The 17,989-nt window shown below is 48.9% G+C and overlaps 1 protein-coding gene and 1 long non-coding RNA gene across 3 annotated transcripts in view; both read right to left on the bottom strand.

The window, feature by feature from the left end:
- Positions 1–12,535, bottom strand: part of REEP5 (receptor accessory protein 5) — a 33,686-nt gene extending 21,151 nt beyond the window's left edge. The window contains exons 1-2 of the mRNA XM_077861355.1: positions 12,345–12,535; positions 11,864–11,957 (exon numbers count right to left, since the gene is read on the bottom strand). Coding sequence (XP_077717481.1) covers positions 11,864–11,957; positions 12,345–12,462 — 212 coding nt within the window. The 5' untranslated portion in view covers positions 12,463–12,535. The remainder of the gene's footprint in view (positions 1–11,863; positions 11,958–12,344) is intronic.
- On the bottom strand, positions 7,690–11,682 carry LOC144291668 (uncharacterized). 2 transcript variants are annotated; one of them, XR_013359051.1, is made up of 4 exons: positions 8,971–11,682; positions 8,708–8,763; positions 8,334–8,440; positions 7,690–7,707 (listed from the first exon to the last, which is right to left on the bottom strand). It is a non-coding gene; the product is annotated as an uncharacterized LOC144291668 (long non-coding RNA). The 2 variants fall into 2 exon arrangements; XR_013359049.1 differs by having other exon boundaries at positions 8,708–11,682.
- Positions 12,536–17,989: the final 5,454 nt, after the last annotated feature.

Genomic DNA, 17,989 nt, shown 5'->3' with positions numbered 1-17,989 from the left:
TTCCTATTTTTTATTACTTTGGTTTAAGAGAATGCCATTGCAAATGAGAAGGAAAAAAATTACAAGAGAAAAATATTACACATTTTAAGACACAAACACTAATTTGTTTCCATGCTTATAAAGAAAAGATTTGTCTTCTTTATGGAAAAAAAAAAGGTAAGAAGCTATGGGCACTCAAAGTTACACTTGTTTTCCACCACAGAGCAGTTGTGCCCTCAAAGCAAGAGAAAGGATTCTGTACATACAATAAAACCATTTTGCTTATTTACCGTTTATATCATGCCCAGCCTTCCTCATTCAAAAAAAAAAAAGAAAGAAAAAAGATATGAGCTAGCTAGCTAGCTAGGCCTCCTAAATATGTAGAAAAGTATCTTCTGAGGTGACTATACAAGAGGTGAGGTGACTATACAAGGACAATGAAAAAAACACTATGCTCATTTACTCTTTAATACGGTGTTCTCCTATGTAAAATGACTAAGCGAAATACGTAAATAAGCTAAATTCGCAGGCAAATACATTTGAAGATGAGTCTATAAAACATCTCTAATGGAGACTGAATATTACAACAAAAGCCGTCATTCGTTAGTCAAACATTTTGGTGTTTAATTACAATGGTCTTTTTTACCAACTGTCCACCATTCTGTGTTTTAATGCAAAATGAAAGATTCAGTCAATCAAATAGAGAACATGAGGAATGTTAAAGCGTGCAGGCCAGAGAATTCCGGCATCCCTACACTTACACCTATGCCTGACTTTGCCCCAAGAGACCCGTGACCCAAGTCCAGTAGCTCATTTGTGGTCTTCCAATCTGAGAGAGCTGCCTCTCCTCCCACAGCTTCATCTCTAGGACCTAACCTAGCTAACTCCACCCAACGTGGAGCCCAACACGGGGCTCCAACCCACAGGCCCAAGACTAAGACCTGAGCTGAGATCAAGAGTTGGATGCTTAACTGACAGAGCCACCCAGGTGCCTCTAACATTTTAGAACTCAAAACTGAACGCCTTACAGTATGTGACAGTTAAAAAACCTATGCCTAAAGCAATAAAACAGCAGATGTGAATCCTACTGGAACAACCTTTGTCACTAAAACTGATGGCTCTGTAAATATGATATCTGTGTCAAATATAGCATCTGCAAGTTTCACTGAGGCTCTAGTGCAACCTGGACAAGCACAATCTAAACCAACCTTTCCCAAAGGGGGCCACATGAAGATAGGCTGGTACAGCCTTGAGTTACCTCGAACGTGTAAGCGATCCCTTCACCAGATCACCTGGCCTCCCTATCAGAGGCCGCAGGACGGAGGTACACAGTGGCCACGTGGCTGAGAAGGGCGGGGAAGTGACTCCTGGGAGCCAGGAGAGTGCGTGAGGGGTATGACAGACTGAAGGCAGAGGAGATTTCTACAGCACCCACTCACACTTCGACTGCTACAAAAAGCCACTTCATGAACAATTTTTGAAACTGTTTTTCAACTTCTATATTTTTTTAAGATTTTACTTGACAGAGGGGGAGAGAACACAAGCAGGGGGGGACCGGCAGGCAGAGGGAGAGGGAGCAGTAGACTCCCCGCTGAGCAGGGAGTTGGACATGGGACTCCATCCCAGGACCCTGAGATCACGGCCTGAGCCAAAGGCAGATTTAAGCAACTCAGCCGCCCGGGCGCCCCTCAACTTCTATATATTAACTCACTGTTCCTCAAAATTCATTCATTGGTAATGTTGTCAACAGTCACAAAATACCTTAAAATGTTCTGTATGTATTTCTAGTCGTTGGAAATACCTTAAGAGATGAGGAATATTTATTTAAAGCCAGTCCTGACAGAGAGAACTCCAGGATGGGGTAGGTAAAAGCAGAAGGACAGATAAACTGTATCTCCAGGGCCCTCATATACAGGGTGGGGGAAAGCATCACTAAAATTCATAGGCACATTCTAAAACGGAGCATTAGGAATGCTCTCCCCACAACTGCTTTTGAGCCACAAAGTAGATCATGAATAAGTAATTTAAATCATTCATCTTACTTGCTCCTTAAGACTTTCTTTTCTCTTATAGCACAGGCAAGGGAGGAAAAAAACTGACCAAAATGCTGGCTGTAATCACCCACAAAAGTAGTGACATGCTGTTATAAGGACATTTTATTACTTTTCCTAGTTTTTTTCCCTACAACTCCATCTTAAAATAGTTCAGCAGTATTAGTAGTAATACTAAGTAAAAAAACAGTAAAAAAGCTGACAAAAGTAAAATGTTTAAAAGTCTAAGATCTCAGGATACTCAAGACAAAAATTTGCAAGGTGCCAGTTACCGATCCAAGTGCAGGGTTGGCCAGAACATGCATGTGCGTCAGGCTATCCAGAGCAGTCAAAGTGAGGGCATCTGCTGCTCTGCTCGTAAGCACTCAGAGCTGCAGAGGGCAGAGCTAGTGTATGAGGAACATCAGCAACTCAGTAGAAAATATAAATAAATAAAAAAGTAAAAAAGATATGATTACAAGTTCTGGCATCACACACAGACACAAAGAAAACAAAGCCCCTAATGAGTCTGAGAAGCACAAATACACATCGTGCAGCGCCACTGGGGAAGCCAGACTGTGCTTCAGACGACTTGCTTTTCTGAAACAAGTGGTGCTCAACTGCCAGGCACGCCAGGGCCACCTTCTCCAAGTCTCCTCTGGGTACCGAACCTCCATCTAGGAGTCCGACACTGCAAATCTTAAATGAGGAGGTTTCAGGCCTTTGTAACCTAAGCTCCTGCACCTTGTATGCTGTGAATCATTAACTAAGAAAATGCTGTGGCTTTTACTTGTGGTTAATTATATTACAGTTCCCTTTTTTTTTTTTTTTAAGATTCATTTATTTCATTCATTCATTAAGAGAGAGAGGTAGAAACAGGCAGAGGGAGAAGCAGGCTCCCTGTGGGGAGCCAGACGCGGGACTCGATCCCGGGACCCCAGGATCATGCCCTGAGCTGAAGGCAGATGCTTAACTGCTAAGCCACACCCAGGGATCGTGGATTACAGTTCTTAGTTATTTTGACAGTGTGTTTTCCAAATTTACCCCCATCACCATCCCCTTTCTGATCTGATCTGACCTCACAGGAGTCATCCCCAAACATCTTCTCCTTGAGACTGTTTGCCTCCTGATAGAGAACCAAAGGCAGGGCCCCACTCCCTCAGGAAATCTAAGTCAGTGAGCACCTTCAGACGGGCTTGCCTGGGAAAACAGAGCAAGTCTGCAAATAACAACTTATGCTGCTGCTATTATAAACCAATGCTATGTAACAAGCGAAAGAACTTGTTAGTAATACATTCTAACTCCTGTTCACAAAACGCTGCAAATGGCTGTGTGCATGCAGATATATGATTTGGGAGGGCAGGACCCTATCTGAGAGGAAAGACACACCACCTGCAGACAAGGTACTGAGAGCATCATACGGAGGAGAGAAAGTCTGCATCAACAGCTCTCGTTTCATCTCCGCCTGGGTATGGCGTGGGTCCAAGATAGCCGGAAGGCCACATGGAAATCAGAGTAACAGAAAAGTTAGAACGTGGACTTTGGAACCAGAGTCCCCGCGTTTGTTCAGTTTATTTATTTATTTAAATCATTTATTTGAGAGAGAGCGAGAGGAAGAACAGGACTCGATCCCAGCACCCGGGGACCACGACCTGAGCTGAAGGCAGTCGCTTAACTAACTGAGCCACCCAGGTGCCCCATCTATTAATTTTAAAGGTAAGCTCTATGCCCAATCTGGGGCTTGAATTTACAACCCTGAACATTAAGAGTCTTCTGCTCCACCAAGCGGGCCAGCCAGGCTCCCTGGGTTTATATATAATCTCACCATCTACCGGTTGTGAGAACCTGATCAAGTTACTTCCTCTGTTTCCTCATCTGTGAAATGGGAATGGAGTACTTACGTCATCAGGGTGCCGTGAGCATTAAACGCGCTGTATTTGTAAAGCACTTACACAGGGATACACAGGTTTCTGGGAAACCAAGTGCCGCACAGGTAAGCAGCCATGCAAACAGCTAACTGGCCTGGTGGCACAGTTTAACATGGGCTGGTGACGACACAGAAGATAAAATGACACTTCAATGAAGGGGGCATGAGATTTCAAAGGTGCTGCCAAACATCAGTCTAAATACAGCCACCAAATGCTGGACTCACATTTAGTCTTTTTGAGCTTAGTACTAAAATCCGCCTAACTGCACTTTCACACCCCTGTGTAGTAACTGGGTCTCGGTGCGACCTTGGGAAACGTACCCTACCTCCCTCTGCACCCGGATCATTTGAAAACGAAAGGAAGTAGATTACATGCCTGATCTCTACAGCCCAACTCTGAGAGTCCCAGGAAGGTGGTGAACTGGGGCGCGTGGGGGTTCAGGGGGTGAGCGCCTGCCTGTGGCCCAGGGTGTGACCTCGGGGTCCCGGGATTGAGTCCCACATCGGGCTCCCTGCATGGAGCCTGCTTCTCTCTCTGCCTGTGTCTCTGCCTCTCTCTGTGTCTCTCGTGAATAAATAGATAAAACATATTTTTTTAAGTAGAAAATAAAAAGAAAAATAGTTTTTGTTTTTGTTTTTTTTGTCAAATTGTTTAAAGTTGCTGGACAGGATGAAAAACTCTCCTCCTTTCCTTTCTCAGCAGGGCAAAAATCAAAATATAAAATAAAGTCATTAGACTTTCCCTCATAATTCCATTTGACCAAAGCAGCAAGGACAAGACTAGCACCCAGTCGGGGACCCCGGTGGGGGCTGCCTTAGGTCTGTGGCAAGGGACTCTGCACAGGAGGGCATAGCACAGCACCCGCTCCTGGGGGCGTCTCTCAGACTCTGATCTGTGCAATGCCACGGATAGCAGGGCTGCACTGGGAAGAAAGGCCACGTTATAGGATTCCGCAGATAAGGACTGTCCAGAAAAGGCCCACCCACAGGGATAGAAAGCACTAAGTGGTTTCTGGAAACTGAGACACAGGAGAAACAGGGAGTGACTGCTAATGGATCCAGTCTCTTCGCGGGGGGCGGCGACAAAAACGTGCTGGAATCAGGCAGCGCTGATGGGCTGCACAACTTTATGAATACGCCATGCATAGAACCGCACACTCTGAAAGGGCTGCATGTGAATTATAGGTCAGCAGAGAAATGGGGCGACATGGGGTGGTGTACCGTGGTGACAGGGGTTCGCCCAATGCAGGGGCCCACCTTCTCGGAAACGGAGTGCGGCAGGGAGGACGGCAACCCTGCCAACAGCTCGACAGGAGGCAGCTGGAATCAGGCTTCAGATAACTGTACAGTCATTAAGAAAATTATTCACCATGACCAAGTAGGATTTATCCCTGGGACACAAGGCTGGTTCAACACCCGTAAAACAATCAATGTGATTCATCATATCAGCAAGAGAAAAACCAAGAACCATATGATCCTCTCATTAGATGCAGAGAAAGCATTTGACAAAATACAGCATCCATTCCTGATCAAAACTCTTCAGAGTGTAGGGATAGAGGGAACATTCCTCGACATCTTAAAAGCCATCTATGAAAAGCCCACAGCAAATATCATTATCAATGGGGAAGCACTGGGAGCCTTTCCCCTAAGATCAGGAACAAGACAGGGATGTCCACTCTCACCACTGCTATTCAACATAGTACTGGAAGTCCTAGCCTCAGCAATCAGACAACAAAAAGACATTAAAGGCATTCAAATTGGCAAAGAAGAAGTCAAACTCTCCCTCTTCGCCGATGACATGATACTCTACATAGAAAACCCAAAAGTCTCCACCCCAAGATTGCTAGAACTCATACAGCAATTCGGTAGCGTGGCAGGATACAAAATCAATGCCCAGAAGTCAGTGGCATTTCTATACACTAACAATGAGACTGAAGAAAGAGAAATTAAGGAGTCAATCCCATTTACAATTGCACCCAAAAGCATAAGATACCTAGGAATAAACCTCACCAAAGATGTAAAGGATCTATACCCTCAAAACTATAGAACACTTCTGAAAGAAATTGAGGAAGACACAAAGAGATGGAAAAATATTCCATGCTCATGGATTGGCAGAATTAATATTGTGAAAATGTCAATGTTACCCAGGGCAATATACACGTTTAATGCAATCCCTATCAAAATACCATGGACTTTCTTCAGAGAGTTAGAACAAATTATTTTAAGATTTGTGTGGAATCAGAAAAGACCCCGAATAGCCAGGGGAATTTTAAAAAAGAAAACCATATCTGGGGGCATCACAATGCCAGATTTCAGGTTGTACTACAAAGCTGTGGTCATCAAGACAGTGTGGTACTGGCACAAAAACAGACACATAGATCAGTGGAACAGAATAGAGAATCCAGAAGTGGACCCTGAACTTTATGGGCAACTAATATTCGATAAAGGAGGAAAGACTATCCATTGGAAGAAAGACAGTCTCTTCAATAAATGGTGCTGGGAAAATTGGACATCCACATGCAGAAGAATGAAACTAGACCACTCTCTCTCACCAGACACAAAGATAAACTCAAAATGGATGAAAGATCTAAATGTGAGACAAGATTCCATCAAAATCCTAGAGAAGAACACAGGCAACACCCTTTTTGAACTCGGCCATAGTAACTTCTTGCAAGATACATCCACGAAGGCAAAAGAAACAAAAGCAAAAATGAACTATTGGGACTTCATCAAGATAAGAAGCTTTTGCACAGCAAAGGATACAGTCAACAAAACTCAAAGACAACCTACAGAATGGGAGAAGATATTTGCAAATGACATATCAGATAAAGGGCTAGTTTCCAAGATCTATAAAGAACTTATTAAACTCAACACCAAAGAAACAAACAATCCAATCATGAAATGGGCAAAAGACATGAACAGAAATCTCACAGAGGAAGACATAGACATGGCCAACATGCACATGAGAAAATGCTCTGCATCACTTGCCATCAGGGAAATACAAATCAAAACCACAATGAGATACCACCTCACACCAGTGAGAATGGGAAAAATTAACAAGGCAGGAAACAACAAATGTTGGAGAGGATGTGGAGAAAAGGGAACCCTCTTACACTGTTGGTGGGAATGTGAACTGGTGCAGCCACTCTGGAAAACTGTGTGGAGGTTCCTCAAACAGTTAAAAATATACCTGCCCTATGACCCAGCAATTGCACTGTTGGGGATTTACCCCAAAGATACAAATGCAATGAAACGCCGGGACACCTGCACCCCGATGTTTCTAGCAGCAATGGCCACGATAGCCAAACTGTGGAAGGAGCCTCGGTGTCCAACGAAAGATGAATGGATAAAGAAGATGTGGTTTATGTATACAATGGAATATTACTCAGCTATTAGAAATGACAAATACCCACCATTTGCTTCAACGTGGATGGAACTGGAGGGTATTATGCTGAGTGAAGTAAGTCAGTCGGAGAAGGACAAACATTATATGTTCTCATTCATTTGGGGAATATAAATAATAGTGAAAGGGAAAATAAGGGAAGGGAGAAGAAATGTGTGGGAAATATCAGAAAGGGAGACAGAACGTAAAGACTGCTAACTCTGGAAAACGAACTAGGGGTGGTAGAAGGGGAGGAGGGCGGGGGGTGGGAGTGAATGGGTGACGGCACTGGGGGTTATTCTGTATGTTAGTAAATTGAACACCAATAAAAAAAAAATAAATTAAAAAAAAAAAAAAAAAAAGATAACTGTACAGTCTGGCCAGAAGGTCTGCAAACAGGTAGAAGATCAAAGGCTCTGCTCTCCAAGGGAAATGACAGCACAGAAAACAGGCATGAGCAGCAGAGGGGCGGCCTCCCGAGGCAAGAGCAGGAGCCACAGCGCCGGGTCCCCACTGCCGGTCCTCGCTGGCCGCGCCCTGACCTGAAGCCAGGTAAGCCAGGTCTGGCCGCCGTCTCCCGGGGCTCAGCCCTGAGACCAGCGCTGACCCTATGGCACGGCGGCCCGGACGGAGGCGGTGACCACGGCCCGGCTGGCGACACTGGGCCAGGCAGCTCGCCGCAGCCCCGACCACCGCAAGACATAAGTCCTAGCATGTCACCCACTTAAAACCCAGCCGAGGTGACCCGAAAACCTGCAAACTCCCTACAACCACCCGGAATACACGCACACTGACCCCCCAGCCGCGGCCCCTGCACGATGGCACCTGCCCCCGGGCTCCTCGCCTTGCTCGGCCCGGGCACACGCAGCCCCGCCATCCTCCAGCCGAGCTCAAGCAGGAGCTCCCAGAAATACCCATGGGGGCCCTTCCCGTTGCCCGGCAGCCCAGCTCCCTGCCGACCTTCCCCACGGCTCACGGCCTCCGTCGCACCCACCGCCCGCACCTCCCCGCTTACTGCCATCACCCTGGTCCCTTCAGGGCACAGAGCACGCGGCCACCGTGGGCCACAGCGCAGCTGAAGTGCTGCCCCCCACGCCTGGAACGGGCTGGACTCGATTCCTGCTAAACAGATAAACCCAGACTTTTCAGAAGAACTAACAGCACCATTGTCAACAATTTCCCGACAGTCACACAATTACCCTGGCTAAGCAATGAATGAACCTGATGAGACTCATGTTTAACACTGACTGCCTGAAGGCTACTCAGTGGAGGGCGGTCTGCTTCTACTGTGCATAGTCCCATGCCACCCTGGCAAAGCAAAGGTCAGGCGGGGTCCCAGGGGCAGCAGGGTGTTTCCCCATCCTTCACTCCATCAAGCGTAACACGCACCAGTTTCTGCTGCCGCTCGACATCAGGGTTCCAAGACACTGGCTGATGTTAGATTCCTTTACAAATTAAAAGATGGAGGAGACTTAGACCCCCAAAGCCCAGGCTGCACCTCAGACCAATTACACCAGAATCTCTGGAGGTGGGGCCCAGGCATCAGTATTTCTGAAGGCTCCTCAGGTAACTCCAATGGGCACCCAGGGCTGAGAACCACTGTTTTAGGGAAAAGTCCAAGTACCCACAGAGAGCAATCTTCACTCCATTACCTTCACTCTATATGGTCAGAGAAACGTATCTTTATTTTAAAGGTGAAAGAGTTGGGCCTATAAAAAGAAGCATATTTACTATAAAATATATACACATATAATTATATGTTACTATAAATAAATACTCCAGAGATACTCGCATCTAGAGATACTCATTATTTCCTGAATTTCTGCTGAAATCATTAATTATAATATTAGATTTTAGCATTTCTCCAGCTCCTGGTATAGTGTAGTACATATATCACTTTGTCTCAGAATATTCAAATAGAAAAGTATATATATTTAGTGAACGGAATAATCCCAAAACATGAAAAACCCACATACCTGACCCACTTAGAAATATGAACGTCTCTATCATTTCACAGAATCCCGAACAATAGACAGGAACATTTAGCTTCTTGGAAGTAAAAAGATGCAATACTATTCAGTTGACTATGCAGAGAATGAAAGAATGATCACAAACAAATGATTTAAAACAAAAAGGGGGCAACTGGGTGGCTCAGTGGTTGAGCGTCTGCCTTTGGCTCAGGTCATGATCCTGAGGTCTGTGTCTCTCATGAATAAATAAGTAAAATCTTTAAAAAAAAAATAGGACTGAAAAAGAGATTCCTGCTAGAATTAATTCACTTCAGGTGAAGGAGAAACATACTGCAGTTCTGTCTGCGGTCACATCCACCTCTGCACACGCCTGGACTTGCATATCTCCCCGAGAAAAAAGATTTTTACTGTTCTAAAGCCCACACCAATGACATCACACCAACAGAGAAGGTTATTTTTCCCACAGGATTATGTACTAAATGGTACTGATATAGAAAAAGAGTTTTATGATATTCAGTATTTCCAAAAATCCATATTCCCTGCTGGTTCAAAATAGTTCGAGCAGCTAGGCAATTATTAAATTGCCACCCAAGATTTGTTCAAAATGTGCTCAATAACTTCTAAAAGCCCAAACCTGAAAAATCCTTCAAACTCTTATTAAAGGAACTCTTGCAAGCAGAATACACAATCAAAAGAAAAGTAAAAAGTAAAGGAATGTACTTTGTTATTTTGTCTGATGGCACAGACACATCGTGTGAGCCATTTGAATCACTGTTAACTACAAACTTTTTATACACACCGTATTATCAGTCAATTACATTTTATGGAAAACCGCTATTCTTGTACCTTTTTCAGGGACCCGAAAGCCAAACAAACCAGTTTTCCTGGTCTGCCCTTCTTTGGTACACACATGCAACTTGGATGGTGCTTCAGCGGGTAATGCTGGAAGAGGGTAAATGCTTTTCTGAGCATGAAGACAGGGGCTCCAAATTCCTAACAAGTAGCATCCTAATGTAGCCAGACTTTGTGGAGTGCTAAGTGTCTGCAGGAGACTAATACAGTAACTACTTATGTAACTTCAATTTAATTGTTCAAATCGCAACTTCTAAAACATGTTTCCTTTCTAGTCAGATACTAAAATTCTAGCTTATCCTGTAATAGACACAAGATGCAATAAATGCGTCATCTGTTAGCCTCCCAGCCAAAAATTCTTTTTTCCTTTATCTTTACAGTTGAGAGAAGTTGCAGAAACCAATTCAATGAAAATAAAACCCACCAGCTTTCTTAGGTAGAGCTACAGAGTAAAACAGTTCATTTGTGGCGAAGAATTCTGATTTGAATGAATGAAAACATGAAAATGTAGAATATTTTTCAAAACAAACATTGTAGGGGCCCCTAGGTAGCTCAGTGGTTGAGGGCCTGCCTTCAGCTCAGGATTGAGTCCTGCATCAGGCTCCCTGCTCAGCTTCTCCCTCCGCCTGTGTCTCTGCCTCTCTCCATGTGCCTCTCATGAATAAATAAAATATTTTTTTAAGATTTTATTTATTTATTCATGAGAGAGAGAGAGAGGCAGAGACACAGGCAGAGAGAGAGGCAGAGGGAGAAACAGGCCTCTTGCCAGGAGCTCTACTGGGATTTGATCCCAGGACCCTGGGGACACGCCCTGGGCTGAAGGCGGTGCTGCTCAACCGCTGAGCCACCCGGGCTGCCCAAATAAAATCTTAAAAAAAAAGGGGGGGGGGGGGAGAGAACACTGTAGACTAAAAACGTCAGGTCAAAAAAAAAACAACAAAAAAATAAAATAAAATAAAATAAAAACGTCAGGTACTAACAAATTCAGAACCTAATCTGCTAAGATTCATTTTTAAGTGTAATTACATAAATGAGAAATTCATAGAACCAAGGAGTTATATATTAGGGATACATCTTGTAAGGTTGTTTTTGTTTTTATACTAGGGTAAATGTTTTCCATTTGCCTGTAGTAAGCGGCCAGTCTTTTCAAAATGAAGCAGGCAAAACTGTCCCCAGAATTAACTTTAATTCTGAATTATGGAAGTCTCATTTGATGGGGTTTACTGTTATGCACGTAAGTATAAGGTGACTTATATCGTAAGATAATCATTGAGGAGGAGGGATCAGTTCTGCTGCCCGCTGAGGCCTCCCCAGCCCTGAAGGCCGCACTCCGGGGCCCTCTGCTGCGCCCGCATCACCGGGCACCGCCGCCCCAGACTGCGAGGCGGAAGGCACTTGGGCTTGTCATCAGGGGAGGCTCCAAGTGCGTGACCTCGGGCAGTGTGTGCCCTCTTGGTGCGCGGCCGCTCCCCCGGGAGATGGGGGTGTGCAGGCCCTGGGGCAGCCCCGGGCGGGGAGGCGGGGGAGAGAGGGAGGGGCAAGGGGAGGGGGAGGGGCAGGGGAGGGGGGAAGGGAGGGGAAGGGGGAGGGGAACTGGGAGGGGGAGGGGAGGGGAGGGGGAGGGGAGGGGGAAGGGAGGGGGAGGGGGAGGGGAACTGGGAGGGGAGGGGGAGGGGAGGGGGGAAAGGGAGGGGGACGGGGGAGGGTTGCAGGGGCCACTTACGAGACGTAGGCTGGGTAGCCGAATCCTATCAAGTTGCAGAGGAGAGAGGCTCCATAACCGAACACCAGGTACAAGGCCAGCAGCCCGACGGCACCTGGGACGCGAGGGGAGAAACGGGCCGCGGGGCCCGGGTCCTAAGCCGGGCGCCCCGCGCTCTCCGCCCCCTGGGCCCCCGCCGCCCCGCCGCGCTCCACCGGGAGCCGCAGAGCCCCCTCCCCCCGCTCCCCTCCCCCCGCCCTCCGGGAGCGCCCGCCCCGCCCGCAGGAGGCCCCGCCGCCCGCGCCCAGCCTGCGCGCAGCCACCGGGACTCGGCGCTCGGCCGCGGGGACCGACACGTCAGCGCCGCCGCCCCTCCCGTCCCCTCCCGTCCCCTCCCGTCCCCTCCCCTCCCCCGCCAGCACGGGCGGCCCCGGGAGGCCCCGGGCACCTCCGCCCGCCCCCGCCCCCCGCCCCGCCGCCCCCCGCCCCGCCCCGCACCCACCGAGCGCGATGTATCTGCGGTTCACGCCGCTCCGGGCCTCGAGCCTGGCCAGCAGGTCGGTCATGCAGTTCTTCTCCTGCAGGAACCGGTCGAACCTCTGCCTCACGGCCGCAGACATGGCGAGGCTGGCGAGGACCTGCGCGCCGCCCGGGCTGCTCCGACTGCGGGGCCGCCGAGCGGGGAGGGGAGGGGAGGGGACGGGAGGGGAGGGGACGGGAGAGGAGGGGAGGGGCGGGGGCGGACCGCGCCGGTGGCCGCAGCCCCGCCTCCCGCCCCCCGCAGCCTTTCCCCGCGGAAGGTAGAGCGAAGGCGAGCCGCTCGGGGAGGGGGCGGGGACGGAGGGGCGGGGCGGGGGGGAGGGAGGGAGGGGCGGGGCGGGGCGGGCACCCGAGGCCGAGCGCGCAGCCGTGCCGGGCCCGAGGCAGCGCGGTGCGAGGCCTGCTTCTCCCGCGGCCGGAACTCGGCCCAGCCTCCTCCGTGGTCTCGGGATGGCCCTGGGACAGGCTGTAGACCCTCGGGGTGCAGGCCCTCGGGGTGCAGGCCCCCGGGGTGCAGGCCCCTCGGGGTGGAGGCCCTCGGGGTGCAGGCCCTCGGGGTGCAGGCCCCCGGGGTGCAGGCCCCTCGGGGTGGAGGCCCCTCGGGGTGCAGGCCCTCGGGGTGCAGGCCCCCGGGGTGCAGGCCCCTCGGGGTGCAGGCCCCCGGGGTGCAGGCCCCCGGGGTGCAGGCCCCTCGGGGTGGAGGCCCTCGGGGTGGAGGCCCCTCGGGGTGCAGGCCCCTCGGGGTGGAGGCACTCGGGGTGGAGGCCCCTCGGGGTGCAGGCCCCCGGGGTGCAGGCCCCTCGGGGTGGAGGCCCTCGGGGTGCAGGCCCTCGGGGTGCAGGCCCCCGGGGTGCAGGCCCCTCGGGGTGGAGGCCCCTCGGGGTGCAGGCCCTCGGGGTGCAGGCCCCCGGGGTGCAGGCCCCTCGGGGTGCAGGCCCCCGGGGTGCAGGCCCCCGGGGTGCAGGCCCCTCGGGGTGGAGGCCCCTCGGGGTGGAGGCCCCTCGGGGTGCAGGCCCCTCGGGGTGGAGGCACTCGGGGTGCAGGCCCTCGGGGTGCAGGCCCCTCGGGGTGGAGGCACTCGGGGTGCAGGCCCTCGGGGTGGAGGCCCCTCGGGGTGGAGGCCCTCGGGGTGCAGGCCCCTCGGGGTGGAGGCCCTCGGGGTGCAGGCCCTCGGGGTGCAGGCCCCTCGGGGTGGAGGCACTCGGGGTGGAGGCCCTCGGGGTGCAGGCCCCTCGGGGTGGAGGCACTCGGGGTGGAGGCCCTCGGGGTGCAGGCCCTCGGGGTGGAGGCCCTCGGGGTGGAGGCCCCTCGGGGTGCAGGCCCTCGGGGTGCAGGCCCCTCGGGGTGGAGGCCCTCGGGGTGCAGGCCCTCGGGGTGGCCTTTCCGAGGAACTTCTGCACTCCCTGAACCTTTCTGTGCGGTAGGCTATGATGATGGCAGGTACCCTGGGAACGCTCCCCACCACCCACCCCTCCCCGCCCTGTGCCCCCGCAGAGAAGCCGGTTGTCCCGCCTGCCAGCAGTTACTCCAGCAGGTAAAGCGACACTCGGGGTGGGGCCGCCCCGGGCCCCCGCAGCCCGCCCCCCGCCCCCCGCAGCCCAGACCCCCGCAGCCCGGACTGGGTGGATGCTCCTAGCATCTAGCAGGTGGTGGCCAGAGATGAGGGCACACGTCCTCCAGTGTGCAGGACAGCCCTCCCGGGAGATGGTCCAGCCCCGAATGTCCATCGTCCGGGTGTGGGGGAGCCTCCCGTAACTGAAGAGCTCCAGGTAACCCCGTAACTGGGTCCTCTCACTTTGCAAGTCTTTGCTCAAATGGCACCTCAGCGGGACCTTCTCTGACCCTGAATTCTAACCCCCAGTGTCTCTACCCCCTGTCTGGCTTTATTTTTCTCTATAGCACTTAGTATGTCTGACAGTCCACATGTTCTACTTTTTAAAAATATATATATTTTAAATGATGTTGTTTTATTCATTTATTTTAATTCCAGCATAGTTAGTATACAGTGTTATGTCAGCTTCAGGTATATAATGTGGTGATTCAACAGTTCTGCACATTCCTGGGTGCTCCTCAAGATAAGTGCTCTTGGGCAGCCTCCAGGGCGTGATCCTGGGGTCCCGGGATCGAGTCCCACATCTGGCTGCTTGCAGGAAGCCTGCTCCTCCCTCTGCCTAGGTCTCTGCCTCTCTGTGTCTGTCATGAATAAATAAATAAAATCTAACAAAAAAAAAAAAAAAAAAGACAAGCGCTCTCCTGTATCTCAAACACCTAGAATATTGCCTGGTACTTAATAGGTTTTCAGAAACTAGTTTTTGAATAAATGGATATGTAACACACATTGTACTACCCAGTAATCTAAGTGCTACGTGTACTAATTCATTCAATCCTCATGCTAGCATGGGGCAGTTACTACCTTTTTTACACTCATATAAGGGAAGGAAATCAGATATAGCAAGGTGTCATGACTAATAAATATCAGCTAGAATTCAGACCCAGTCTCTTACCCCTATATTATGCTGCCAGTATGGGTTGAATTGGTCCTTCCCAAAAAAGATATGTTGGAATCCTAACCCTCCATACCTCAGAATGTGACATTTTGAAGAAAGGGTGTTTACAAAGGCAATCAAGTTAAGAGGAGGTGATTATGATGGGCTCTGATCCAATAGTTCCTTGGTGGCTCAGTCAGTTAAGCACCCGACTCTTGATTTTGGATCAGGCCATGATATCAGGGTTGTGAGATCCAGCCCAGCATGAGCCTGGATGTGGAGCCTGCTTAAGATATTCTCTCTCGCTAGGGGCACCTGGGTGGTGCAGTTGGTTAAGCCTCTGACTCTTGGTTTCAGCTCAGGTCGTGATCTCAAGGTAGTGGGATCAAGCCCCACATTGGGCTCCATGCTCAATGATGCGTCTGCTTGAGTTTCTCCCTGTCCCTCTCCCTCTCCTCCTATTCTCTCTCTCTCAAATAAATAAATCGTTAAAAAAAATTTTTTTTAAGATTCCCTGTCTCTCCTTCTGCCCTTGTCTTCCTTGCATGTTCTTTCTCTTAAAAAAAAAAAAAAAAAAGAGGAATTTGGAAGCAGAGACAGATACACAGAGGAAGAGTGTGAGACACACAGGGAGAAGTCTGCTATCTCTATGCCAAGGAGGGCTGGAGCAGATCCTTTCCTCACAGCCCGCAGAAGAAAGCAACTCTGTGGAAACCTTGATCTTACACTTCTGACATCCAGATCTGTGAGATGGTAATTTCTGACAATCATTTTGTGGTACTTTGTTATAGCAGCCCCAGCAAACCATCATAACTGCTTACAAAAATAGCTGAATTTGGAACTTTTAAGCCAGTTATAAGTTTGTTTAATTACCTACTAAATGAATACAATAATTATTACTTACCTGGAAGTCGGGGTCATATTTTTGAGTGCTTCAAATGATTCACAATTTGAAATTTTTAAGGTTTTTTAACCAAGGAGCCAAATTCTTTTAAGCTATATATTCAAATCAGCCTAGATTTTTATCACTGTTTCATACAGTGTTACCATTTGTACTATATCAATTATGCATGAAGTATCTGGAAACATACTATTCATTTGTATTTCTTTTGTATAAATATTGCTCCTTCCTCAATTTTCTCCTGACTTAGATTCCAAAGTTTTTCCTTCCTTCAGCACTCTACCTAGTACTAGTAAGACAAAGCAGCACAGTACGGCGTAGTTTGTGGGCCCTGTCTCTGGATCCAGCTTGGATGGGTGGCGGCCCAGCACCACCATTTAGCTGTGTGACTTTAGGGAAGTTACATAAGCTCTCTGTGCTTCCATTCTCTCATCCATAAAATAGGGATAACAATCCATCTCTCATTCTCTCATCCATAAAATAGGGATAACAATAGTACCTACTTTCACAGGGTCATCATGATGGTTAAATAAATCACAACTTGCAAGATTTTCAGAAGAGTGTTTAATGCAAAATCAGGCTTAGGTAATTTAAGAAACAAAAAAAGCACAGCTAGATACTAAAATTGAGATAGAAGAATATTACATAATTCTTACTTTTAAGAAATACAATCAGTGTGGGGAGTGTGAGCCCTTTAGGTCATCCAGTCATGTCTACAAAGCGTAGACCCTTGCATGATGAGAAAGTGATGCAGAAGATGAGAACTTGGCCCTACGTCTCAGGCTATTCACTCACCTGCATCTACACGGTGTATCCTGGCGGCAGACCCAGAACCGGACAACCAGGTCATTGCCGGGAAGGCTGCCGACAAGGCTGGCCCGAAGCAGGTTGACTTCGGCAGTTCCTAGGGCGGAAGCCCAACTGACCCGGGATGATGCAAATGTTATTACTGTACTGTTCACGGGCTCCAGAAGAAAACTCTGCCGAGGATCTGTGCTCTCTCCATAACCTGTCTCTTTGGGTTAAAGTTTCGGAACTGTCTGAAGTCATGATTCTGTCACATATGTCAGGAAGAAGACATGCATACCCTCCTAGGTACTCTCTCTATTAACCCCCCCAACGAACCCACGTGGCGGCGGCCCTGGCTTTTGTCGGAGCCTGGCACCAATGAGGCAGCCGCTTCCCAGTCAGGGGACCCCCAGGCCCTGCAGACACAGCCCTGGTGGCACAGCCCCTCATGCTGCCAGAGGATGGCGGGAGGTGTGATGCAAAGAAGGGAGAGACAAAGTGAACAAAACCCGAGACACTGACTTGCCAGGCAACGGGAGGGCAATGCAGCCTGGGTGCAACTTAGGCAAGAGAGTTCAAGGAAATAATACGTGAACATTACAGGGTTTCACTGAATGCATTTGAGTTATGTTTTGTTTTTTCATTTTTCTTAATCTCTTTTTTTAAATAAGACTTTATTTATTCATGAGAGACACACAGAAAGAGGCAGAGACATAGGCAGAGGGAGAAGCAGGCTCCCTGCAAGGAGCCCGATGTGGGACTCGACCCCAGGACCCCGGGGTCACACCCTGAGCCGAAGGCAGACGCTTAACCACTCAGCCACCCAGGTGCCCCTCTTTTGTCTTATTCTTAAACCTTTTCTGCTAAAAATGTAAACAAAGCATTTTATTACCATTGATCAAACAGGAAGCTGAATTTTAGATAATTACTGCTCATAATTGCAAATAAATCAACCTAGGAATATTCTTTTCTTTAGCAAAGTATTTCTATTCTAAAATCAAATGCCATATGTCATTACTATTGCACATAAATCCAAAATCTTTCATCATATATAAAAGTGCGCTCTGATTCACCCTTTCACTCCTCTAATGGCACCTGCTCAGAAGACAGATAGAAAATAAGTCCCTGAGAGATGATGTCTCTAGGTTTGGCACCAGTTAATCCAGTTCTGGACAAACAATGGCTTTTAGACCCGTACTAGGGTGGTATTGTGTCCACTGCCCCTGGGATATGGTTTAAATCACAGAGAACAATCCAGATTCGCCTCATACATTTTTGCTTTTCTCTCCATGTAAGAGAAGGACTAGAGTCACACAATTTTGTGCATTTCCTTTCTTGTCTAGGCATTAGGGGAATTTAGTTAACTTGAATAAAGGAACTAACCAGCTATTAATTTCCTATTGCTGTTGCAACAAATTACCACAAGCTTGG

This window comes from Canis aureus, chromosome 2, assembly GCF_053574225.1.
Source record: "Canis aureus isolate CA01 chromosome 2, VMU_Caureus_v.1.0, whole genome shotgun sequence".
NCBI lineage: Eukaryota > Metazoa > Chordata > Mammalia > Carnivora > Canidae > Canis > Canis aureus.
Note: the sequence above shows the minus strand (reverse complement) of the source record. Positions and strands in the feature narration are given on the sequence as shown.